Source organism: Sinohyriopsis cumingii, chromosome 7, assembly GCF_028554795.1.
Source record: "Sinohyriopsis cumingii isolate HCF-2022 chromosome 7, ASM2855479v2, whole genome shotgun sequence".
Lineage (NCBI taxonomy): Eukaryota > Metazoa > Mollusca > Bivalvia > Unionida > Unionidae > Sinohyriopsis > Sinohyriopsis cumingii.
In genome coordinates this window covers 29,910,526-29,937,831 of record NC_142967.1, presented here as the reverse complement: position 1 = coordinate 29,937,831, position 27,306 = coordinate 29,910,526, and the positions used below count along the sequence as shown (strand labels likewise).

The 27,306-nt window shown below is 34.2% G+C and overlaps 1 protein-coding gene across 1 annotated transcript in view; it reads right to left on the bottom strand.

Moving 5' to 3' along the window:
* Positions 1 to 6,577: 6,577 nt before the first annotated feature.
* Positions 6,578 to 27,306, bottom strand: part of LOC149794958 (sideroflexin-5-like) — a 45,479-nt gene continuing 24,750 nt past the window's right edge. Inside the window, exons 9-12 of the mRNA XM_089964620.1 lie at positions 26,154 to 26,269; positions 14,738 to 14,823; positions 12,839 to 12,956; positions 6,578 to 8,255 (exon numbers count right to left, since the gene is read on the bottom strand). Coding sequence (XP_089820746.1) covers positions 8,178 to 8,255; positions 12,839 to 12,956; positions 14,738 to 14,823; positions 26,154 to 26,269 — 398 coding nt within the window. The 3' untranslated portion in view covers positions 6,578 to 8,177. The remainder of the gene's footprint in view (positions 8,256 to 12,838; positions 12,957 to 14,737; positions 14,824 to 26,153; positions 26,270 to 27,306) is intronic.

Below are 27,306 nucleotides of genomic sequence, written 5' to 3'. Positions count from 1 at the left end.
TGTTCAACACTAAATACACAACACCTGTAAAAACTGCTCGACACAAGACAAAAATGCCTTCAACAACAATATAGAATAGCATAACACCAGTTTAGTCTTTCTAGACAGCAGACTCACTGAGAGGATTCTGGAACAGATGGTTTAGTCTTTATCTCTTTCGTGACAAGTCTGTATTTCATTACCAATCTTATTTCATGCTAAACAGCTTCTCTTGGTAACAAATGTTGCTAAGGGCAACACATTTAAAACCAACCAACCAGAACACATTTATTTGAGAATAATTTCAGTATTTTTATTCGTCATTTTGTTTGGACGTTTTGAGTGTGACATCTTTAAATGTTATTAAACTTTCAGTCAATACAGATATTTGCAATTGAACCAAAATTTCAAAACAAATCTATGGAAATATCCAAATCCAATTAAATTCATATAATTAACTTTCAACCATTTAGTAAACTGTCCTAATTATCACTTGGAAGGAATCTGGTAATCATCGATATAGGAGTATAAATTATCAACATCTGACAATGATTTGGAAATTATAGCAACTCTAGCATTGACTAAGACTTCACATATTTGTTTCTTGTCCATTTTTTAACAACTCATTTTCATTCAGCTTTAACCCTATCCCTTTGTTTGTTCCATTTGCAATAGCTATGTTCCTGTTTGCACTCTTCAAATACTTTTGATAATTGATCAGTTACATGTTCTTCTCCTAATTCAATTTCCAGATGATTCTGACCATTTATCAATGATAAAATCATTGATCGTTGATATTTCAAAAACAAAAAGGTCATGAAGAGTCTGATATGACAATCTGAAAATACTTTATTTGAAGATGATGATGATGATGATGATGACGATAATCAAGATAATGATGATTAGATACTACAAATACAGGATCAAAAACAAACTTACACTGTAAATCTTGATAGTGGTTTTGATGGTGTTGCTTGAAGAGAAGGTGCTAGTGTACCACTTTAAGTAACACATATGCCAAGGTGACATAAATGAACGCCTTGGCAACTGAACGACAATAAAAACTGGAAGAAAAAGACTCAGAATAGTAAGCAAATTACTGTTATGTAATACAGTTCACATTTCATACATTACCTAAAGAATGATACCTAAAGACTGCAGACTTTTATGTAATTTTATTTACCTTCGTTTTAATTCAAAATCTCAGAGAGTAGCTTGTAGTTATAGGTTACTGCATTTGTATGGGAAAATATGAACGAGTTTTGGGATGGAATACTGCACGACCATGGGAGTGAAGTATATCCTTCTGACAAAACCAGTTCATATTTTCCCATACAAATGCAGTAACCTTTTTATTATATGCTCATTTTGTATTCTACCTAAGGTTTAATTATATAAACAAAATACACTACAAGAAACAATGTAAATGAATGTATGCTGCACTCAAACTAAATACACAAGCGCATATTCATCATTACACAAATCAACATTATTGCTGTGCACATAACTCCGCCCAGATAGATTTGAACTTAGTCGCGCACTCGACATAACTTTCGAAAGAAAATGGTGTGTCTAGTTAAAATTGAAATTTGGAGTCATATTGTGAATGAATGTGCATTGCAACAACTTTTCCATTTGATCTGGAATGACTAGATTTTGGTATTTTTCTCGATTCTAGGAAATTTCGTGATTATGGACTGGATTTGTATGTGATGATTCCACATGAAATACATGAGATTTAAGAAACTAGGGAGAATCGTGTTGACATCTGCAAATGTGTTTCTGTTTCTGTCATTGAATGCTTGAAATCATAATGTGGGAAAAATATGAAGTCTTTCAATTGCAATTATCAAAAAGATGCTATGGAATTTAATGCTTATTTCATTTTGAGTGCAGTAATGAGGATGCAATTGCACTTATCAGTGAAATTACAGAACAATTTCGAAATGTGTAATCCAGATTGAAAACCTATGATATGGCTCATGTAATTCGGATTTGCAGAATTAAGAAAATACATTTTGAGGAAATTCAGGATGTAAAACTGTAAGTATATTTTATTTTGCCATTCTTATCACCAGCTAAAGAAGAGAGTATATGACTTGTCACTTGTATGTTATTTGTAAGGACCTTATCTTCCGTCTGTTATATACTGTAGCTAGCCTAAATCCGTAACATTGTATCAATGCGGAATGTGCCAAAGCAGCTGGTATGTGGCAGTCCACGAAACATCTGTTTTAGTTTATTCAGAAACAAATTTAAACAATCAAAAGTGCTGGCGTCTGCGTCCATTGTTTGTTTACAACAGAAAGTAGTTCCTTTATGCACGTGAATGCTATATGTTTATTGTCACGTGGATTCAATATCGGGTAATACTGCACGATTCTGACAATGTAAAGTTAACGGGGAAAAAATGAGCACATAATAATCTTTCATATTGTATAATATTCATCCATTCTGAGCTTTAGTAATTCAATTTAACACTTTTAAATTTTACCTCATTTCAATTGCTCCACAATTTTTTTTTAATACCTTGCTAGTGTATTGTGTAGATTTTATTTCACATTTTACCAATGTACCAATTCATTATTTACTGCTGATGTTTTGTATCCATCTCTTTCACTCTTGACTTATGATGAAACTCAAATTTGCATATCAAATATTTTAATGTATTCAGGCTCTAATGTCTAAATCTTTTTTCTATTGCTAATTCCAAGAAGCATACAGTATTATCTTTGCAAACTCAAAGCTTTTGTGCTCCTTAACAATTATATATGTACTAAATTTCCTCAAATTCAGCTGTACTTTGTGACATGGATAAAATTCTTTCAATGTCATACTGTTTTCACCTGGTTAATCGTATTCTTTCCAATTAAGAACTTATATTATTTGTACAAATCATTCTTTTGATCTTCATCATTTATTCAACTATGTTGTCTTGTTTGTCATAGAGATATCTCATTTATAAAATATGCCTCTATGTTCTTCCTCTTCGTTCAAATTGTCCAGTTGTAAATGATTGGATTACCTAAAATTAATTGTCTGGTCTTAAATATTTCTTCTTTAATGTCAAGAAGGTAGTAGTCCTTTTCAACCATTGCTTTGTATTGTGAAATTATACCCATTTCACCAGATTTAAATTTATGCATTCCAATTTTAAACTGTTTCATGAAGCAAAAGTAATTTTCCATGTGTACAATACTTCTTGCTTGCTTCAAGATTAATCATTTATATTTATCTGTGACGAGTGTTATGATAACCATCAATTATCTTTGGTATACATCAACCCGTTTTTCTTGGTTTTTGTTCCAGTTTAGTGATACAGTACAATATTTTAGTCTCGAGTCTGTATGCATCTATTAAACCTTTCAAATACTGATGCTTTTTGTCTGAGTAAACTGGAACATGTTTTCCTGTTCTAGTAAATAATTAACTTTTTTGTCATGGAATTGTATATATCTATTGTTTATTTATTATTTGGATTAAATTCATGTACTTGGGTTTCGTTTCTATATACAGTGTTACCTGAAGGTGGTTTATGTATATCATATATTATTTCCAAATGATGAGGTCGGTTCATCCCAGGCTGCACAAGCAATTATGGGAAAACTGATATACTTGAGTGCACAGGCTGGGTATGGCTACATGGCCTGTGTATAAATTACCTCATCGTAGAGTTAAACATCACATTATGAAGAGTCTTGTCAATGAGCAGTCCATGTTATGACATGATCTCCAGCTTTTGAACTGACTGATTGGTGATTGATTGATGGCTGGTGAATGGTGAATGGTGAATGCTGAGTGTAGTGCTGAAGAAGTGAAGGAGGGATGGAGTGATAGCTATGCTGTATCTCCGTATATGCACCATATTGTTGGTGTTGTTTAGCCATGGTGCTAATTTGGGTTGTGTTATACCCAGTGTGCTGCTGTCTGGGGTGACGTTGGCCCGGAAGACGATAAAGGTCATTACGTGGTGAAGAACCAAGACTTCTGGACCAGTGGGTCTGCAGAGAACGAGAGACTTCACGGATCTTTAGGCAGACCAGGAGGGGCTGACCATTCATTGTGGCTCCTCAACTGTTTGACAGAGCATTGGGGCTGAGAAGACCTTTTGGTTTTTGAGTCTGACTCCACAAAATATATGCTCATATGTTTCACATAATATTTAACTATTTGAGTGAAAACTCATCAGATTTCATTATTTGAATAGAAACTCATCATATTTCACTATTTGAATGGAAACTAGTCATATTTCACTATCTGAATGGAAACTCATGTTTCACTATTTGAATGGAAACTCATCATATTTCACTATCTGAATGGAAACTCGTCATATTTCACTATTTGAATAGAAACTCATCATATTTCACTATTTGAATAGAAACTCATCATATTTCATTATTTGAATGGAAACTCATCATATTTCACTATCTGAATGGAAACTCATCATATTTCACTATCTGAATAAAAAATTGTCATATTTCATTGAGTGAAACATATACATCATTATTTGAGTGAACTATATCATTTATTACTATATGTGTAGAAATTGCCAATGTTCACGTGAATGATTTCAATTGTTTGTGTGGAATCACTTTGAATCATTAATCATTGTATCTTTTTACTATATATTATAAGGCTATTTAAGGTGGGGTTTTTGTACATCAGTTCACATTTCATTTAAATTGCAATACATATCATGTTCATGCATATTTTGTTAAATATCTAATATTTGGATTTTGTTGGCACAAGAATCTTTTTCACTGAGTCATTCATAAATAAACAGTTTTTTTACCATCATTAGTGTTTTTCATTATAATCTGATGCCAACCCGGCTATTACACTTGTTATTAAACTATTTTCCTCATCAAACTGTATATTTTAGGTTTCCATTCTTTAAAGATTTCTCTACAACCACAATGTAAGTAATTTCCCTTTTTGATATTTTACTTTTCAATCCCATGCATATTTTGAGAAATCATCAGTGAAAATATCTTTGTATCCATTACTGTCCCTTTCATGTGCTTGCACATCAACAGCATTATCTGCCCCTGGTCATCAATGAGCCTTACACATACCCTTCTGTATGGAACTGTTTTTATTTGCTTGCTTATGCAATGCATATGTAGATTGTTTTGATAACCATTCATACAAATCAGTATGCCTTATTATCTTTCTCCTATTTAATTTCTTTTCATAACTGATATCTCTGTAAGCAGCCAGACGTTCTTGATTATAGGTATTGCCAACTAGCCAAGAGAAAGAGCATCTAAAACATGAAATTTTTTTATAACATTTCCAGTTTTCCTTCTATCCTCTCACACATATAATTAAGTTCTGATTCTTGTCAAATTCTATCATTTCTATGGTTGAATCTAAAACACATATTTCATATCCTAAGTCATCATATGCTATTTAAATCAAACTCTGCTTTTAAATAATTCTGTTTTATTTCTGAATCATTATCAATGATCCTTGTAAAGTTTATGAGCTCTTCAAGTTGTACTTTAAATTTAACTAAACAGCAATTTGTGTTTTAACCCCATATCAAAAATGAAATTAGTCCTTCTTCACTTCACTGAATTGAAAGTTTTCTGTAAATCTGTTTTCTTTCTGAAATATTTACATATGTTAGCACTTTTATTTTCTTAAATGTTATTATTTGACATAACTTAGTTTTGAGCAAACTTTAATGACATCCAAACTTGTAAATAAATAGTAGGCATAATCTCTTGATGCTGACAATGTTGCTTGACTCATGTTAAAGTTGTGAAATATTTCTATCTGAACTCTGAAGACTGTAAAATTCAATACAATGTAGCCTTGTACTAACATTTCTGGTGGGCAAAATAATTCAAATTATTATCCTTTGTTCCTCTGCTGCTTTTACTGTTTCAATGCAGTGCACACATCTGAGCTCCACTTGAGGCATAGCAATTATGCTAGTGATTATTCCCTTAAATCAACCAGAATTTGCAATTTTTCAGTGCCACAACTGTATTTTTATCATTTCAATTTTTTTTATCAAGGTTTACAACAGCAAATTAGAATAGACAAGTTGTATACATCAATTCCAATAAGAATGTTTACAATGTATCCATCTATTGTGTGTCAATTTCACTAAAAAGCATTCCAGTCATTGGATATTCATGTGAAGGGATGACTATTGGATGCAGAAATTCCAGAATAACTGTAATGTATTTATGACCAGATATTCATATTATCTGATCTGGAACAGTATACACAGACATAGACAATTTTTGCCAAGTCAGAATTACACCATATAATAAGAAACATCAGTTTGCCGGATATATTTACCAGATAAAAATCCAATGGTTGGACAACTCTCTGTCAGTTGGGAGACCAGCATATGCCCATATTCTTCTCTAAACAAAGAAGAATTTACTCCTTTAAGTTGATATTAAACCACCCTTGTCCATGTTATAGGTCCCACCCTCTATATCTTGACCAATTCCCTTAGTTTTATCTTTAACAAACATGTGTGGGGCAAACTGGCCATATTCCAAAAGACAAGACCTCTTTTCGGAATGTTCTTTCAAAAAATGGAAATAAAAATACTGAGCAAAGAGAAAAAAATTGGTTCCAGAAGTTGTATAAATATATATTTTTCAGTTTCTCACAGAATGTATAGGTTTATGTTTACACATTTACAACTTTTAAAAAATAAATATTCTGTAGCATATATAACGAATTATACAAAAGGTTAAATTATTTCTAAACAGACAGTGTGAAAAAATGTTGTTTGTCTGAGCATATTATGCAATCATACACTGAAAATCTTGCAATAACATGTAAGTTAACACTAAAGAAATTCTTATACATTAAATAAAACAGCAGAGCTATGATATTTTACATCTAGAATCACTTGTATGGATAATTTCTATGATTGTATCCGCTGCAAACATGATAAGCAAATTCACTCTACTCTAATAATATATTATATTACTTTAAATAGCAGAATTATAGATATTACAAATAGTATAAATAATGGGTGTCTGTCCAAAGAGCTGCAAGCAAATGTGATCGGCAAAATATCTGCTTCTAATTCAATTTCTTCTATTGAAAAAGACTCCTCTTTCTTCATTGTTTTAAAAATCGCTGTTAATTAAATTTGAAGTATGATAGTGCTGAGTTTCAGAAATAAATTTTACAAAAATCAACCCATAGATATTGATGTTCAAAGTAGTAACCTCTTCATATTACTGCAGTGAATTCAAACCTTGAAAACAAGATTTCCATGGAATGCTATCTCTTGCTTGCTCCACTATGACATAATCTAAAAACTTTGCTTGGGCAAGAAATCATGATAAATAGATAAATGTGACTTTAACAGTCAGTCGTTATGGCATCTAAAATCTCTCATATAAATTTCATGACTGTACATAAAACAGTGCCTAAGTAACCGAGCTAAATGCTAAAACATAATGTAATTGTTGGAGCATGAAAAGTAGGTCAATGTGGTCCACTTTTGCCTACTGTGAGTAAAACGATCAAGTTTCATGACTGTGCATGCAAGAGTTGTAGAGAAACTGGGCTAAATGCATATCTCATTGTAATAACTGGAGTGTTAATGGTAGGTAAATGTGATCTACTTTGGCTGTGTTGACCAATATCCAAGATAAATAAACTGATCAAATTTCATAACTGTATACAAAAGTGTCAGACAATCATGGCTAAATGCCAATATTTAGCATACTCACAAGATCAAAAAATAAAAGTCACTGTCACATAGTTTTCCCACGGAAAGTATTACCCACCAAATTAAATATACCTATCAAGTTTTATGAATGTACATATTAGTGTGAGAGAAACAAATTTAAAAGCAAACACTTAATATAATTGCTTTAGCATGAAAAGTGGGTCACTGTTACAGGTTTTGATGGGCATAATGTATGTTGTCATTTGACAAAAGAAACTTATATTTGTGTCAACCATAAAGGAAATTTATCAAATTAATGAGTTGTATATTTTTCGTAAGACCAGACTCAACAAAAACTGAAATTATGAAATTCAGTTTAAAGTTTTCATAAAAAAATTTGTATTCATACAAAATATTCAATACATCCTCAGGCAAAAGATTTATTCTTGATGATGGCAAAGTTGCTGGCATTGTTTATTTGTTATTCATATTAGAAGTCTTTAGAGGGCATATATCATCATGTTTTTAGCAGTTTCCATGGTTACAGACCCTTGTTATAGTAAAGATGATCTTCTAAGGTTAACTTCTGGAATTCTGGCTCCAATTCATTGACAGAAACCTGCAAAATTTGAAATTTATTAATAAAATTAGTCCTTCCAGAAACTTATTTTAATGCAGTTTTTCAAACACTAAAATAGATTTAAATAAAAATCTGTTAGATTCTCACTGGTAAAAATTACATAAGAAAACAACAAAAATATGAAGGTGGATATCTTAAAATGTAGTTGTTTGGCAAATATAGTCTATAATTCCAAGTTTATAACCAGCTAAACTAATATTAGTCATGTGTGCAGGAAACACAATGCAGTGCCTGAAAAAAGGTACATGTCCATACAAACACATGCTCATGCCAATATGTTAATGCTTAAGTACATATCCATACTAATATGTTAATGCATAAATACATATCCATACCAATATGTTAATGCATAAATACATATCCATACAATATGTTAATGCATAAGTACATGTCCATACCAATATGTTAATGCTTAATTGTGTGTTTGTGATCTGGATTTTTATAGTAGCTTTAACAATTTTTCAGTTATATCGCTACGATGTCTGCAGTGTGACAGTTTATAGTGATGTCTTGCACTGGGGCATCATGCCGCAGACATGTAGCATGATGTTCCACACAGTCACATTATCCTGACACCAGGCCGACCAGTCCTAACACAAACCTCTTAATGCTGAGTACAAAGCGAGGCAGCTGCTAGTACCATTTTTGTAAGCATTTGGTATGACTCGGCCGGGGATCAAACACACGAACTATCGCATATGAGGTGGACACTCCAACCACTAGGCCACCAGTGCGGTCTCAGGTACATATGGAATTACTGATCAAATATATCTTTTTCTAGTATCAACATTGGCCAAATCCTTCTGTTCTGCTGACACACTCGTCCTTCGGTCTCGGTATTCAGTCTGTTTGATATATAATATTGTCCATACCAAAATGCTAATGCTTAAGTACATGTCCATAACAGTATGGTAATGCTTAAGTACATGTCCATACCAATATGTTCTTGCATAAGTACATGTCCATACTAATATGTTCTTGCTCAAGTTCATGTCTATACCAAAATGTTAATTCTTAAGTACATGTCCATATCAATGTGTAATTCTTAAGTACATGTCCATACCAATACGTAATGCTTAAGTACATGTCCATATCAATGTGTTAATTCTTAAGTACATGTCCACATCAATGTGTTAATGCTTAAGTACAAGTCCTTACCAATATGTTCTTGCATAAGTACATGTCCATACCAATATGTAATTCTTAAGTACATGTCCATACCAATATGTAATGCTTAAGTACATGTCCATATCAATGTGTTAATTCTTAAGTACATGTCCACATCAATGTGTTAATGCTTAAGTACAAGTCCTTACCAACATGTTAACTAAATGCTCAGCAGTAATATCCCTACATCCTGTTATATCCTTTATTATTCTACTCCAATGAAGCTCATGTCTTACATTTGGAAGCTTGCATTCTGTACAACAGGAAGTGAATGATTTCTCTGATTAAATCAATAATCCTAAAAGAAACTAATGAGTATGTAATACATCTCTTCCAAAAATTCCTTACCAGATACTATTAAGTGTGAGGGATGGAATGCTTTTTTAGTCTCTTCTTTGTAGTTTCTTTCTTTAATCTATATCCTCAACAGTTTATGTACATGTGTTTGGTGATAGCTTTCATATTTGTAGTATGATAGGAAACGTTTATTCACTTCTTTTGAGATAAAATTGTGAACAAGTTGATATTCTGCCCCCCCATAAAAAAATGTCTGTAATCATAAACCAGTGTAGTTTTTAATAAATTATTGTATAATGATCACTCATAAATTGTCTTAATACATTTCCACATGTCTATAATATTGGTAATTATTCACCCATTCTGCTTTGACACCTTTCCACATGCCTATATTATTCATTATTCTGCTTTAATGCATTGTCATGTTTCTATATTATTGGTCATTATTCACTTATTAAGACACCTTTCCATGTGTCTATTATTCACCATTATTCATCCATTCTGCTTTGACACCTTTCCATATATCTATACTATTCAGCATTATTCACACATTCTGTTTTATCACCTTTCCACATGTCTATACTATTCACCATTATTCACCCATTCTGCTTTAACATCTTTCCACATGTCTATACTATTCACCATTATTCACCCATTCTGCTTTAATACCCTTCCACATGCATATACTATACACCATTATTCACCCATTCTGCTTTATCACCTTTCCACATGTCTATACTATTCACCATTATTCACCCATTCTGCTTTAATACCCTTCCACATGCATATACTATACACCATTATTCACCCATTGCACTTTATTGCCTTTCAATGTGACATTATTACTGGTCATTATTCACCCATTCTGCTTTAATACCCTTCCACACATATTTATTGTTCACCATTTTTCACTCATTCTGCTTTGATGCCTTTTCAAGTGTTTATGTTATTGGTAATTATTCACCCATTCGGCTTAGACACCTTTCCACGTGCCTATATTTTCATCATTATTCACCCATTCTTCTTTATTCCCTTTCAATGTGTCTATATTATTGGTCATTATTCACTCATTCTGCTTTAAGACCTCTCCACATTCCTATATTATTCACCATTTTTCACTCATTCTGCTTGCATGCCTTTCCATGTGTCTATATTATTGATCAATATTCACCCATTCTCCTTTGACACCTTTCCACGTGTCAATATTATTCACCATTATTCACCCATTTGGCTTTAATACCTTTTCACATGTCTATACTATTCAGCATTATTCACACATTCTGCTTTGATACCTTTCCACATGCCTATATAATTCACCATTATTCACCCATTCTGATTTGACACCTTTCAGCATGCCTATATAATTCAACATTATTCACCCATTCTGCTTTGACACCTATCCACATGTCAATATTATTTTGATGTCTTCTAGGTCTGTTTTGATTCAACCACAGTAGTTTCCAAAGTATTCTAGGTCTGTTTTGATTCAACCAAAGTAGTTTCCAATGTCTTCTAGATGTGTTTTGATTTAACCAAAGTAGTTTCTGGTATCTTCTAGGTCTGTTTGATTCAACGATAGTAGTTTCTGATGTCTTCAAGGTCTGTTTTGATTCAACCATAGTAGTTTCCAATGTCTTCTAGGTCTGTTTTGATTCAACGATAGTAGTTTCCGATGTCTTCTAGGTCTATTTTGATTCAACCAAAGTAGTTCTGGTGTATTCTAGATCTGTTCTGATTCAACCATAGTAGTTTCCAATGTCTTCTAAGTCTCTTCTGATTCAACCATAGTAGTTTCCGATGTCTGCTAGGTCTGTTTTGATTCAACCAAAGTAGTTTCTGATGTCTTCTAGGTCTGTTTGGATTCAACCACAGTAGTTTCCAATGTCTTCTAGGTCTTTTTGGATTCAACCACAGTAGTTTCCAATGTCTTCTAGGTTTGTTTTGCAACATAGCAGATTAGTTAGCCTAAGAAAGCTCGAGTCTTCAGGATGATTTGAATAGGTTATTCAAATTAAAACAGTTGATGTCATCTGTAGCTAGGTGCTGATGACCTTACTCCACAAGTTTTACTGGAACAGCTCATGTGCACACTACTCTGTTATTAATAGTAGGAGCAGATCACTTTGTTGATGCTAGTAGAAGCGGGTCAAAGGACATTTTTCAATTATTACAAAAGTGACAGTGGATAAATCACGTCTCAGAAAGAGATCAAACCAACTTTAATGGCACAAATGTAAATGTACAAATTTCTTTTTGATGCAAAATGAAGATGCTGTCCTGATTTTATGACTGATGATTCTGATGTAACTGACTTTTAAAGCAAGCAGACACTAAATGAGTCAACCTATGTGCACTCATATGGGAATTTTCTCCACTTGTGTTATCATATGTTAATTCATATTTAAACTGTTTGTAACCACTACTGTTACACCCTTCATAACTCCTATTTTTACACCCTTCATAACCACTACTGTTACACCCTTCATAACTCCTATTTTTACACACTTCATAACCACTGCTGTTTCACCCTTCACAACTCATATTTTTACACCTTTTATAACCACTGCAGTTTTACCCTTCATAGTTCCTACTCTTAGACCTTCATAACCCCACTGCTTTGCCATTGAAAATCCCAAATGTTTCACCCTCAACAACCATTGTTGTTTCACCCTATTATTTCACCGTCCACAGTCCCTGTTACTAAATGAGACATTCTACAAGGTTTATTTTATAGCAAGAACTATTTTTCAAAAGGTAAAGGCTATTTCTTATGAATTAAGATTTGGTAAATATTTTGTAAAGACTCTTATCTTCCTGACAGACTTACATTTTCAATACTAACCTACATGTCAATAGGCAGATGCAACAGCAAATCATATAATTGCTTACAAGTCCAAATGTAAACTTCACAGACTCAGACCTGCCATCACATAATGCACTGGCAGATCTGGGTTTATGCGGTTTGCAAGGAGTAATCAGCAGGGCAAACAACACAGACCCTGATCTGTAAGCCTACCATGTGTCAGCAGATCATGGTCTACAATGTTTTGCAGAAGGACTCAACTTATAAGCGAGTTTATGTGGCCAATATCATTTACCTTGGTATACTGGGGGAACAGGGCAATAGCGATAGGCAAGGCCATTCCAAATACTAAGCAACACACTGAAGCATTTACTGGCAAATGCATCCTGGGATTTCTCTTCAAAAACTTGGTCCTGCAAATGGTAAGTTATGCTCCATTAATTTATGCTTTTTAACTTTGAAATCCTATTCCAATATTCTTTAACTAGTTTTGTTTTTGCAGAACAAATAATCCCCAAATGCAAGGTTCCAAAGACCAAAATCCAAATCAAGAAAAATTCAGAATGTCAAATTATTTAAAAAATTGCTAAATATCATGAAAATCTATTCAGGTCATTATTTATCTATATACACAAGAATGCACACAAAAATATATATTTGTCTACTGCATGTGATGTTTGCCACAATGTGCCAAAAGAAACTTTGTTTCTAAAAAGGTTGTATTTTTTAATGTGATGGTCTGAAAATCTAACATGCCATCTACACCCAAATATACCTACAAAATTCCATATGCATACTTCAGGGGGTCTTCCCTAAACTGTGCTTAGCTTTTTGTAATAACAAATCTTTCCATAAAAATAATTCATAAATGTATTTAACAACACTGAAAAGTTGATGTAATTATCTTAAAATCTAATCAGATTATCTACATGGGATTGTAAAAATGCCAATCATACTGTAATTTTATACCAAATGTGGTCTTTGATTAACTGTGTAACAAATGATTTTGTCTGAAAGTCAATAAGGTTAAAAAAATGTGTAACAAATTTGTACAAAGTCCCATCATGGTTTGAAAATCTAATCATGTCACCTCCTTATGACCATGATAACATGTGCAAAATTTCATGACTCAAAGTCCAATATTTTTTAAAACTACTTTAATATGGAGAGCAGCAATGTGCACCCCTTTGTGATCATAAGTATCTTAAAACTATGATTCCTGATCGAAACACCCCCCCCCCACAAATCCTTTTCAAAATCTCAAACTTTTACAATCATCTTACTGCCTGAGCTTCATCCATTCTAACCAGAGACATGTGCATAACGCTATCCAACAGAGTAATGTAATAATAGTAACAATATATAATTCCAATTCATACTTACAATTTGAACAAGAAGGTCAAGACATGAATGTCAAGCACTCAAAAGAAGCATTAAAGTATTTGATCTTTGACCTCAAGGTCATAATGTCATAATGTTGAACGTGCATGTCTGAGAATGAAGTATCCTACCTTCAAAATTATTCATTCTAAGTATGGAAAAAAATATTAAGGGGTTAGGAAATATAGCAAACAAACAAACCAAATCCATAACATTTTTTTATTTTGACCCCAAGTTCAAAGAGGTGAAGAATTTTGTTGCAGAAATAAATGCATGAGCTTCATAATAATTCACCCCAAGGATGAAGAAATATGTCAAGGGATTCAGGAAATATATGGAAATAAAATAAATTTTAAACTTAAAATTTTAATGCAAATTTTCAATGGCTGTGACTTGAACCACAGGTTAAAGGGGACAGCAATCATACTGCAGAATGAAATGTCAGCTTCAAAATAGTCTTGCCATCTATGAATGGAATTATATAGAATACAAGCAAATGAAAAACTGTATCCAAAATGTTAACAAATTGTTGATGACAACAATGGAAAAGTGACTGTTATGTCTTCCTTTTCCACTAATGGAGCTTCAGAAATACAATGCAAAAGGATAACTTGGAATTAATATATAAGAAAAACATGGTCTCTTTGTCTCTTGGACCTTCTCATGAGCAATGTGCCTTTTTTTGCATTTAAACTGTCAAATTTTTTTTAAGGATTTTCATTTTCTTTTGAACAATTGGATCCAATGGATTACAAGACGATAGTGATGTATATGAGCCACAACTATGAAAATGCTACCAATTAATGGTACTTACTTTTCCAACATTGTCATTATTATTGGGGGTATAACTAGAAGAGGTGCTGGCAGGAAAACTCTAGTCAGTGCTGTTTCCTTTATGGCCTGAATAACATAAATACAAACATGAACTGATATCGCTGCTCCTAAGAAGCAAGAATTAATTCATTTAAGCAATGTTTACACTAGATTTCACAGCCTCTAAAGCAAGAACTAGTGCATTTAAGCAATGTTTACACTAGATTTCATAGCCTCTAAAGCATGAACTAGTGCATTTAAGCAATGTTTACACTAGATTTCATTGCCTCTAAAGCAAGAACTAGTGCATTTAAGCAATGTTTACACTAGATTTCACTGCCTCTAAAGCAAGAACTAGTGCATTTAAGCAATGTTTACACCATATATCACTGCTTCCATAGCATGAATTAGTATTTTTAAGTAAAATTTACACTACACTAGATATCACTGCTTCTAAGGCAATAATTAATATATTTAAGTAATGTTTACACTAAATATCATGGTTTCTAAAGCAAGAATTTTATATATATATATATATATATATATATATATATATATATATATATATATATATATATATATATATATATATATATGAAATGAATACAAAAATCAAAGCCCTGAGAATACTTATGACATGGGAAATTCATTACATTGAACAAGATCAAAGTGGTTGAACAAAAAATTGTGAAAGTAATCTGAATTTTAAATGTTAAGTCTTTTCTTAACAGATGATTAAAAATTTCCTACAAACATTTTTGACAGAAAATATTTAAGCAATTAACTTTTATGAATACATGTACTTCATTTCAAAATGATTCTACATATTGTAAGCTTACCCTAGCAAATAATGCAAAGGGAGGTTACCATTAAGAGTGTATTTATTTCCTCTTAGGACAAAAGGTTTAATTATGTCCCTTTATAATCCCATGTAGCTAGCTAGATTCACTTTTTCCAATATAAAAAGGCTAATAGAATTAAATATAGAAAACTGTGCATAATCCGAAATAGAAACTAGTCTTAGTAACTCACAGCTGACAAATGATATAAGTCTGAGAGAGATAAATGCTTCTAAGAAAAAAAAATGAAGGTGAGATTGGCAAAGTGTGGGTGTGTGAAACAAATTCAAGATATGATGCACCTACATTCCATTTTGGTAGCATTCCCTGTGAAAAGCACATGTACTGCACAACTAGAGACAAGGCATGGATAGTGTGATGTAAAAGAACCTAACAAGATGGGTTATCTCTCATGAGGCTGACAAAAATCAGGTTACACTGAACTACATTGTTGCAGGCTGAGGTGGTAGCAAAGAGTCTCTGTACAGTGCTATATTTATAGTAGTAGCAGTCTCTCAATGGAGGTCATATTTCTATACAACAGATTAGTTCATGCATTAATAATATGGTCTCATAAGACATGTGGTCTTTCAAGGCAGTGGTCTCTCAAGACAGGTTTTGATGTATTCAATATTTTTAAATTTTTAAATTTAATCTGAACTATTTAATAAATTTTGGGACTAATTTATGGATAAATTTCTTTTGCAAAGTACACCCAACAAATAAAAGAGTCAAAGCGAAATTAGCTTTAAGCAGCCTTAAAAAGTCAAGCTGTCTTATAATCAAGTATACATGTTATATTTTTTAATGGAAATACAATACTGTTGAAAGTAAAACTTGTCGGTCTGTGGCAGTTTGTACAACAGTACTCATTATATAGCAATTAATGATGTATCATGTTTTACATTATTACACAAGTAGTTTTAGCGTGTGTTCAAAATGTTTGTGGTACTGGTTGATTTTCATTAAGAGTGCTGTTTCAGTTTGGGAATTAGCTACTACGATAAAAAGAATATTGCAAGCTGTAAGAAAGTGCAAGAAAAAAATGCATGATCCAACAATGTTTGTTTCTCTGTTACTGATTTCCTACTATTCTTCAAAATAATTCAAATAACCATTTTAAATACACATAAATGTCCAGAACACTATCTTTAAAACCTGTAAAAGGATTTTGAGTAGGGTAAACGATTCAATAAATAAAAAAATCCTGAGTCCGAAATCCCAGAAGGGTTTAACATTAAGTTGGTTTAAACAGCATTTATTTACAGAAGTCATCATGGTAAGTACATAAAATCAAACGAGAAATTGTGTCGAGGAGTAAGCAACAAGCATAAGCTTATCTCAAGCAAATTCCTCAGTTACAATAGTATTTACTGTGTGGCTGATGTGATTACTTAAGGCATAATACTGCAGACACTGATACATGATAATAAGACATTAAAAGAAAATTCTACATACAATATTGTTACAATATCCTACAGTAATTTATAAGTGTTTACAGCAGAAATATTTTACTGTAAACTTGCAAATCAACAAATGTGAAAAAGGGGAGAAAAAGTATAAACAGACTGGTGTTGATGGAGTGGAGGTGGGTAGATAAAGGACGTTTAACTTCAGCTTGGGTGGTACATATTTATAATAAACAAATACATACCAGAGATATAACAACTTAAAGTGAAGACAAAAATACAGATCAGGAAAATCTCTACGTTGTAATTCTGTACTTATGGATCACCTTGAAAATCTCCTCATTTAACTTCAATCAACTGCATTGGGTTACCCATAAATAACAAAGTTATATCTGTAATGTTGGGCAACATTCTAAACATTCAGTTTCTGAGCGTAATTGTACAGTATTAGACAAAAATATTTCCAGTTTCTGATTCACCGCATGAACATCTACTGCTAGATGACTAATGATTTTTGCAAAGACAATCCATTTTTAAACTATAACCAATTCAAAGTGCACATAAACTGTGCTGTTGTCTCTAACTGATGGTAACAGATTGGAACGTTTTCTAGATTCATACTTAGGTGTGATTTAAAAGCGTACAAGGAAGGGTTGTTTTGAATTTCCACAGACAGAAGATCCCATTGTGCAACCAACCTTGGGAAAAGTGAACACTTTGATGGATTTGTTCTGGTGAAGGGTGTTTAGAGGTTATGTGAACACTGAACCATGCCATGATACATTTTAAAAAGCATTATCATTCTATCTTTGTAGTGCCTTGTTTGGCAGTCTTTTCAAATTTGTCTCCTCTAAAATTCTAGCATACAATGTTGTTGCCCCACAAATGATTCTACCATCTTCACTTGTATTTTTTTGTACTGGGTGCAATTATCCTAGAAAATATCCCCATACTTAAAAAGACAACATCCCCATGCTCCAAAACAGGTCCCAGACAATACTGTCATAATCCAATAGAGGTCCCAGACAATATCCCCATACTCCAAGCGAGGTCCCTGACAATATCCCTATACTCCAAAAGAGGTTCTAGACAATATCTCCATACTCCAAGTCAAGTCCCAGATAATATCCCTATATTCCAGAAGAGGTCCAAGATAATATCCCCATACTCCAAAAGAGGTCCCAGACAATATCCCCATACTCCAAAATAGGTTCCAGACAATATCCCTATACTCCAAAATAGGTCCCAGACAACATCCCCATACTACAAAAGAGGTCCCAGACAATTTCCCCATACTTTAAAAAAAGGTTCCAGACAATATCCCCATACTCGAAGAGAGGTCCCAGACAATATCCCTATACTCCAAAAGAGGTCCAAGATAATAAGCCCATACTCAAGGAGAGGTCCCAGACAATATCGCCATACTCCAAAAGAGGTTCCAGACAATATCTCCATACTCCAAAAGAGGCCCCAGACAATATCCCTATACTCCAAAAGAGGTTCCAGACAATATCTCCATACTCCAAGAGGTCCCAATTAATATCCCTATATTCCAAAAGGGGTCCAAGATAATATCATCATACTCCATAAGAGGTCCCAGATAATATCCCCATATTCCAAGAGAGGTCCCAGATAAAATCCCCATACACAAAGAGAGGTCCCAGATAATATCCCCATACACCAAGAGAGATCCCAAATAATATCCCCATACTCCAAGAGAGGTCTTAGATAACACTGGTCAACAGTGAAATCATTACTGACTTGAAAAGGCCCTAATCTGTAGTATTTTGGTGTGCCGAACACGAATATAACCGTGAAAAATTTGTATTGGCTCTCGTTTTGAAGATATTCATATACCTCATTTTCTACGTTTCACTGTGTAAATTTCTCCAGTAGGACTGCAGCAACATCCGGAATAATGATGTAACATTGCATAATACCATCATGCTCACATCATCCACAGTTGATTGCATCATTTTCTGATGCAATGCAATACTAATGCCATGCGGCTGCTGAAGTAAGTTGACGTCAGCAGTGTACTATACATGTGTAGGCCTATTATACTAATGCCAGGCGGCTGCTGAAGCTGACGTAAGCAGTGTACTATATAAAGCCCAATCAGATAGGTTCAGCATTTAAAATATTTTAGACGTTGTGCGAGACAGTTCAAGCTACTGTTACATAAAACTTATTATTTTATCCATTTACGTACAATAAAGAACAGTAATGCCTCGAAAGTGTGTTAATACCGCGGACAATTTTTGCTATATTTGTGGGGAAGTGACATTTGCCAACCAGAAGAAAAGTATCAATTCTCAAGTGAAGAAGGCATATCATCTTTACTTCGGATGCAAGGTTGGTGACCAAGACAAGCCTTGGGCTCCGCATATATGCTGTGCTACATGTACAACACAGCTTTCACAGTGGTTGAATTGCAAAAGGTCATCAATGCCGTTTGCAGTCCCAATGGTGTGGAGAGAGCCAAGCAACCACCTAAATGACTGTTACTTCTGCTTGGTTCCTCCTCTTTCCGGCGGAATAACGAAGCGAAAGAAGTCGAGAATAGTCTACCCAAACATTCCGTCTGCATTGAGACCAGTTCCACATGGTGAGGGACTTCCTATTCCAGAACCTCCAGCAGAATATTCTCTTGATTCATCTGACGAAGACAAAGGTGAGTCGACCTGTTCTTCTCCTGGTCCATCAGCATGCAGTGATCCAGATTTTCACTGTGGTGCATCATCAACCCCACACAGAATAACACAGGAAGAACTAAATGACCTGATTCGTGATTTGGACTTATCAAAGAACAAGGCAGAATTGCTAGGATCAAGACTCCAACAATGGAATCTTCTAGAAGAAGATGTCACAATTACTGCATATCGAAAGCGCCACCAGCAATTGGAGCCTTTCTTCAGAAAGGAAAGTAATCTGATATTCTGTTCCGATATTGAGGGCCTCATGAATGCTTTAAAAATCACTCATGACCCACAAGAATGGAGACTATTTGTGGACTCTTCGAAACTGAGTCTCAAGGCTGTGCTTTTGCACAATGGAAACATTCTTCCATCTATTCCAGTAGCGTATGCTGTCCACATGAAAGAGACATACGATAACTTAAGGCAGCTACTGAATTCCATTGAGTATAACAAGTACAGCTGGCACCTCTGTGGTGATTTGAAGGTAGTTGCCCTTTTAATGGGACTGCAGCAAGGATATACAAAATACATGTGTTTCTTATGCGAGTGGGATAGCCGAGCAAGGGAAATGCACTACATGAGGAAGGAATGGACTCACAGGCAGAATGTAGCCATTGGAGAGAAGAATATCCAACACCCAGCTCTGGTTGAGGCTCAGAAAATCTTGCTACCACCCCTTCACATCAAACTAGGTTTGATGAAGAACTTCGTGAAAGCCATTGACCGTACTTTGCCAGCATTCCGATACCTGCATGAAAAATTCCCTCGACTCAGCGAAGCAAAGATTAAAGAGGGAGTTTTTGTGGGTCCTCAGATTCGAGAGCTTTTCAAAGATGACCGGTTCAACAACTTGCTGGAAGGTGACGCGAAACAAGCATGGAATGCTTTTCGCCTAGTTTCTACAAACTTCCTAGGAAATGTTAGGGCAGAAAACTATAAGGAACTAGTAGAAGACATGTTGATGAAGTATAAGAAACTTGGCTGCAATATGTCTCTAAAGATTCACTTCCTTCATTCCCATTTGGATTTCTTTCCTAGCAACTGTGGTATTGTTAGTGATGAACACGGCGAACGTTTTCATCAAGATATCGCAACAATGGAACAAAGATACCAGGGAAAATGGTCCACTACAATGCTGGCTGACTACTGCTGGACACTCCTCAGAGATGCTCCCGAACAGCTATACAAGAGACAGGCGAAGAAATCTAAGATGTAGTCAATGACTTGATTTTTTATAGGTAGGCTATTACAGTTGACCTTTTACTATTGGAATGCATTTCGTTATGTAAACATTAATTTCTTGCAGATTACAAAAAAACTAGAGCCAATTTTGCAATTTGACTGTCATATTCGTGTTCAGCACATAAAAATTGATAAGAATTGACTAATTTTATTTCAGTAACATGACTTTTGTAAAAATTTGTTGTCCAGTGTAATATCCCCATACTCCAAAAAAGGTCTTGTAAAGGTGAAATAAAGAAGCTCTAATGATTTTCCATCAAGTTTAGATTTTACATTTCCTAGTATGTATAACCTTTTCCATGCCTTTGTTGATATTTCCTGTATATGTGAAGGCCAAGATAAGGATTCATTTCAAGTTAGGCCCAAATTTTCATGAAAAGTGGTTTCCTAATAATAAAAGTTATGGGCGTTGTTTAGATTTTCTGGTCACTGATTTAGATTAAAGTCTACTAACCATTGGTCAGCCCATAAACTGACCTTTAAGTAGGTCTTTGTTCAAAACACAAATGGCCTGGGTGAGGACCTCAACAATAACTGAAAACAATGTATCAACAGCAAACAGTCTTATAGTGGACTGACTATCGGTCACAATATCATTTATGTGAACTAAAAATAAATGTGGTCCAAGTATAAATCCCTGGAGCTCACCAGCACTGGCCTGTTGTTGGGCTGAAAAGCAACCTTCTATTACAACTTTTTTGCATCATGTTTTAGGGTTAGTTTTCAAACCATTCCAAATGTCCATCACCAATTCAAATATTTCTGAGTTTATGAATCAAACCTTTGTGCAAGACATTGTCAAAAGCTTTACTAATATAAAAAAATACTACTCTGATTTCTTTGCCTTCATCAACTGCCGTGCAAAAATATTTTACACATCATGCAATTGTAAAGGAGCCAAATTGTTTTGACTAAAACCAGATTGAAGATAGCTAATTAGGTAATTGACTGTGAGATAACTGCACAAGTGCTTGATGACACATTTATCAAATGTTTTGCCCAAGCAGCTAGTGTGAAATAGGTCTGTAATTTGAAAACAAAAAAACATTTTTGTTCCCTTTTCATGTCTAAGAGTATTGTTAGCCTCTTTCCACACTAATGGATAATGTGAAGATCAGAGCAAATTACTGAACATTTCTGATAAATACTGCAATAATAAATGAATACCTTCTGCAAGTAATCGAGGGTCGATTTTATTATTTCGCCTAGGTAGATTTTATCATTATTGCCTGGGTAGATTTCATCATTATTGCCTGGGTAGATTTTATCATTATCACCTGCTTTACTGACAATGAGATTTGAAAGAACATCGTCTACATCACTGATACTAATGTGAATATTATTATTATGGCTGATGTCAGGAAAAGGCATGGAAGGCAGGGATGGACTGTTCAGACAAATATTTATTAAACAATTCTGCTTTATCAAGACTAGAGTGAAAATATGGATTATTATGTATCCGAAATGGATACTGATTTTTTTATTTTGTTCTAGAAATGTGTTGGCTATATTCCACCAGAATTCTGTTCCAGGTTTGACATCTTGGAGTTTATTTTAGCTAATTTGTTAAAATACTCAAGTTTGGCACTTCTTACATAAAGTTTACAAATTATTTCCATCTGCCCATTAAGTCTACATATCTAATTGTTACATACACTCAAGGTAAATTCAAAGAATTTTAGTCTATCACAAGACAGCAGTTATTTATAACTGAAAGCATTTTTAAAAATATTCAATGCATATTTGATTCACCTGATATATGTTCCACATCAGTATTTTTTATATTAGTACACTTAACCCATACGATAGACTGATAATTAATCAACCACTCATAAAAGTGCATAATATATTTTACTTTATCTCCTCCCCTTAAATATAGACAAATGGCAATCTTTTACTTAGATATATCTAACAAAGGAATTCAACTAAAAAAGCATAATCTACACCCTTTGTCTGACAATTTTATCCAACAGATATCCCAAGAAACTGAACAGAAAACATCACCTTGTAGCTGCAATATCCACTTGGTGTTTGCTATTCTATTCAATACACTTACATATTTTGGCAAATGACTTCAGCTCATGTTGTGTATAATTTTCCAGACCCCGAGTGATGTTTCCAGTTATGTCCTATGTGGACCTTATCAACAGCTGATAACTGTGAAGTACATATATTTAAATGTGCACCCAGAGAGAACAAGTTACATGAGTTGTGTGGTCTTCAATAGAGGCATTCTCCTCTTTTACTGTCATGTTCATGGTTCATGAGAATATGATAATAAAATTGTTTTACACTTATCCATGCTATCTAATCATTGTTTCAGGATCATTAAAAGGAGTTGCACAAATTAAAAGAATAAATAATAGTTTTTCTTTGTTCTGGGAATTTAACATGTCCAAAACTGATGCAAGTGATGTTCCTTTTGCAAACATGGAATTGTTTTTATATTTATCATGATATACTATCAATTACATGTCATATGGAGGCAATTATCATGATATACTATCAATTACATGTCATATGGAGGCAATTAGTATGATACACTATCAATTACATGTCATATGGAGGCAATTAGCATGATACACTATCAATTACATGTCATATGGAGGCAATTAGCATGATACACTATCAATTACATGTCATATGGAGGCAATTATCATGATACACTATCAATTACATGTCATATGGAGGCAATTACATATCGCAAAACAAAATGGTCTGTGATACCCAACTCTAAATCTGGACACTCCAGTTCATATTTATCAAGAAATGTCTAGTTAAAAGTTGAGAGAGAAAAATTAATCAACATAACAAAATAATGAGATACATGACTAGATATCAAGCAGTAAAAGAAGAACTGTTAGTGGAAGATCCTCTTGCAAAATAACTGATCATATATGTGAAGAATTTTAAATGGCAAACTTTCACAAAGCCCAACTCCATGGTCTTTGCCACATATATCAACCTCATCCTCCCATTACTCTTTGCAAGACCACAACTGACAGTGACCAAGGTTTCAAGATACAAATATTATGTCTGGTAAAAAATATGTACAAAAATACATATGTATCTGAATGCACTTAACTTGCATCCTTCTTCTAGGAACCCTGGGGTGGGGGTGGGGAGGCAAAGACTATCCCCCTCATGCAGATGATTGAAGGTTTGCTAATTTCCACCCAGCTATTTTGGAGATGTGGTAAGGGGCAGAAGGGCAGACTGGTGGAAGGTGTCACAATATCTCCCTGCTATAGCATGAGAATAGCAAGAGGTCCAAGTGGCATCATATCACTTGTATGAAACCACGTTGTTTCAAAATGCAAACGTAGCAGCAAAAAGGTAGAAGGACTCCTATGCAAAGATAATTCTCAGGTATTTTGTTGAAAATAGTGGCATATGATATATTGTTTAAATGTATTTCTACTCTCAGCAACTTCAACTAAACTATAAATTGTACTGGTATCCTTTTTATTCAAAAATCAGGGTGTTCTTGCAAGGAAATTTGATGGGACATGGTCTGGCAGTTTTGGAGATAAAGTTTTTCTGTGAATTTATTTTAACAATTAACATATGTTAGTAACAATAGCAATACTTAATGGGAGATGAGTATCATATGCATGCTTTCCATTTGGTTGCTATGGCACTCATAATATTGCTAGGGGAGACAATCTGGACAAAATTCTGACACAACATATCTTGAAGAAGATCACTACCAATTTTAAGTAGAAGTTGAAAATTGGTTTTCTACCTAAATGCTATTGAAGCCACATCATTACTAGGAGTTCCAATCCAGTTAAGTTCTGGTAGATCATGTCCTAAGAATCATTCCCAACCAATCTGGTAAAGATTGATTCAGCAGTTCTGCAAAAGAAATCAATATTTTTTTGCAAGGTTGTTCTGGAAGCCATACTGTTACTATAGAAACCATCCCAAACAATTCAGCTAGAACATTTCCTGTGAAAAAGTTCCACAAGTTTGATCAAAACTGACTCAGCCAATCTAAAGAGATTGAAAATATGTTTCCACCAAGTTGCCATGGAAACTATGTCATAGTTTAGAGACCACACTGGAAACAAACCTGGTAGTTCATTTCATACAAAATGTTCCATCAAGTTTAATTAAAATTTGCTCAGCCATTCTACTGAAGAATATTAGTTTTGTGCATGGCTGTTATGGTATCCACCAACTGGAAATGGAGCCACCTTGAAAAAAATATGATAAAGCATAAACTAAGAAACATTTCTCCCAAGCTTGATCAAAACCGGCTGAGCCAATCTGGATATGTTAAGAGCATGTTTTCTATATGGTTTTTAATATAGACACACCTTTATGGAAGACACACCTTTGCCTGAGAACCATCCCAAAGCCAGTTATAACAAAGCATTCCCTATGAAATATTCAATTGTTCAAGAGTTGAAAATAACTTTTCTACCTTGCTGCTAAGAAAGACACACCATTTATATGGGAGTCAACTCAGACACTAAAAAGTTTCCTTGAAACTGGCAAACTCATTCTAGAGAAGATAGAAATAGAGTTCCCATATGGTTGCCATGGAAGACATACCATTGCTAGGGTAGTCACCCCAACAAATACTTTTAATAAAAATACTCATAAGAAACTAATTTACTAAGTTTGATCAAAATTGGTTCAACCATTCGAGAGAAGCAGTTGAAAATAGATTTTCTGTAGTGTTGCCATGGAATCAACAACACTTCTAAAGCACCTTGGAACCTTGGCTAGCGAAGATGACTTGTACCATGGAAGCCACACTGTTGCTCAGGAAGCCACACAGATACAAGGCTGTCAGAGCAGTTAAAAGCTTTCCAAATCATTGCAGCGGAGACAACACCACTGCCAGGTGAGCCACTCAGGACACAATATTGATAGGGTGTGTCCTGAGAAACATTCCTGACAAAGTTTATCAAAATTTTCCCAGCAGTTCTAAAGATGCTGAAAACTATTTTTTCTGTATGGTTGCCATAGAGGTCACACCACTGCCTGAAGAGCCATCCCAAGTACATTTTTGAAAAAGTAAAAAAAATAGCAAATATGGACATTCATATTGACGGGCATGGGATGCACGAAAGGCTCAGGTCAATACCATAAACTCACATGGCCTCCAATCAGGTGAACTAAATGACTCATAACACTATATGCGAAGAATTCTGAGAAGGAAAGGGATGGCATAAGTGATTAATAATCACAGCATGTGAATGTTTAGAAATACATACCCTTCTGGCAGCTATTTTTGAGGTACCAACCACTCTTTCATACTGGTCCACAACCTCTATACCCTCTATCAGTTCACTGTTCCTCATCAAAAGCACATTGCAGACATTTGCTGATGCTGTTCACAAATACAGAAATTCTTTTTGAGTAATTAGCATATGTCTTACTTGACTGACTGAGTAAACATTGCATGACAGGCATTCAATAATGTTTGTCAATGATGAGCTAAAATGTCCAGTATTAGTAATAATAGACCATATGAGTCATCACCCAATTCCAAACTCAATGATAAAATCAAGTCCCTAGCACATAACAATGGGCTGAGTGTCATATGCTAAAAGCTGCAGTAAGTCACACAGCTCACAAATATGACTAAAAATCACTTTTCATTCATATGGTTAAGCTAAGTGATGACATTCTGAATTGGTTACATGGAAATAAATGTTTCCATAGTGGAAAGAACACACTGAAAAAAGCCCATTCTTTGGGTCCATCTAAATCAGTCATTTACCAAATGTTCTTGCTGCCTTTGAAAACAGGAGTACCTTGACAGACATATCATAACCCTGCCTTGACAGACATATCATAACCCTGCCTTGACAGACATATCATAACACTGCCTTGATAGACATATCATAACCCAGCCTTGACAAACATATCATAACACTGCCTTGACAAACATAGCATAACCCTGCCTTGACAGACATATAATAAACCTGCCTTAACAGACATATCATAACATTGCCATGACAGACATATCATAACCCTGCCTTGACAGACATATAACACTGCCTTGATAGACATATCATAACACAGCCTTGACAGACATATCATAACACTGCCTTGACAAACATAGCATAACCCTGCCTTGACAGACATATAATAAACCTGACTTAACAGACATAACATAACACTGCCTTGACAGACATATCATAACCCTGCCTTGACAGACATATCATAACACTGCCTTGATAGACATATCATAACCCAGCCTTGACAGACATATCATAACACTGCCTTGACAAACATAGCATAACCCTGCCTTGACAGACATATAATAAACCTGTCTTAACATTCATCTCATAACCCTGCCTTGACAGACATATCATAACCCTGCCTTACATTTAATAGTCCTCTATATAGATAACTGACATT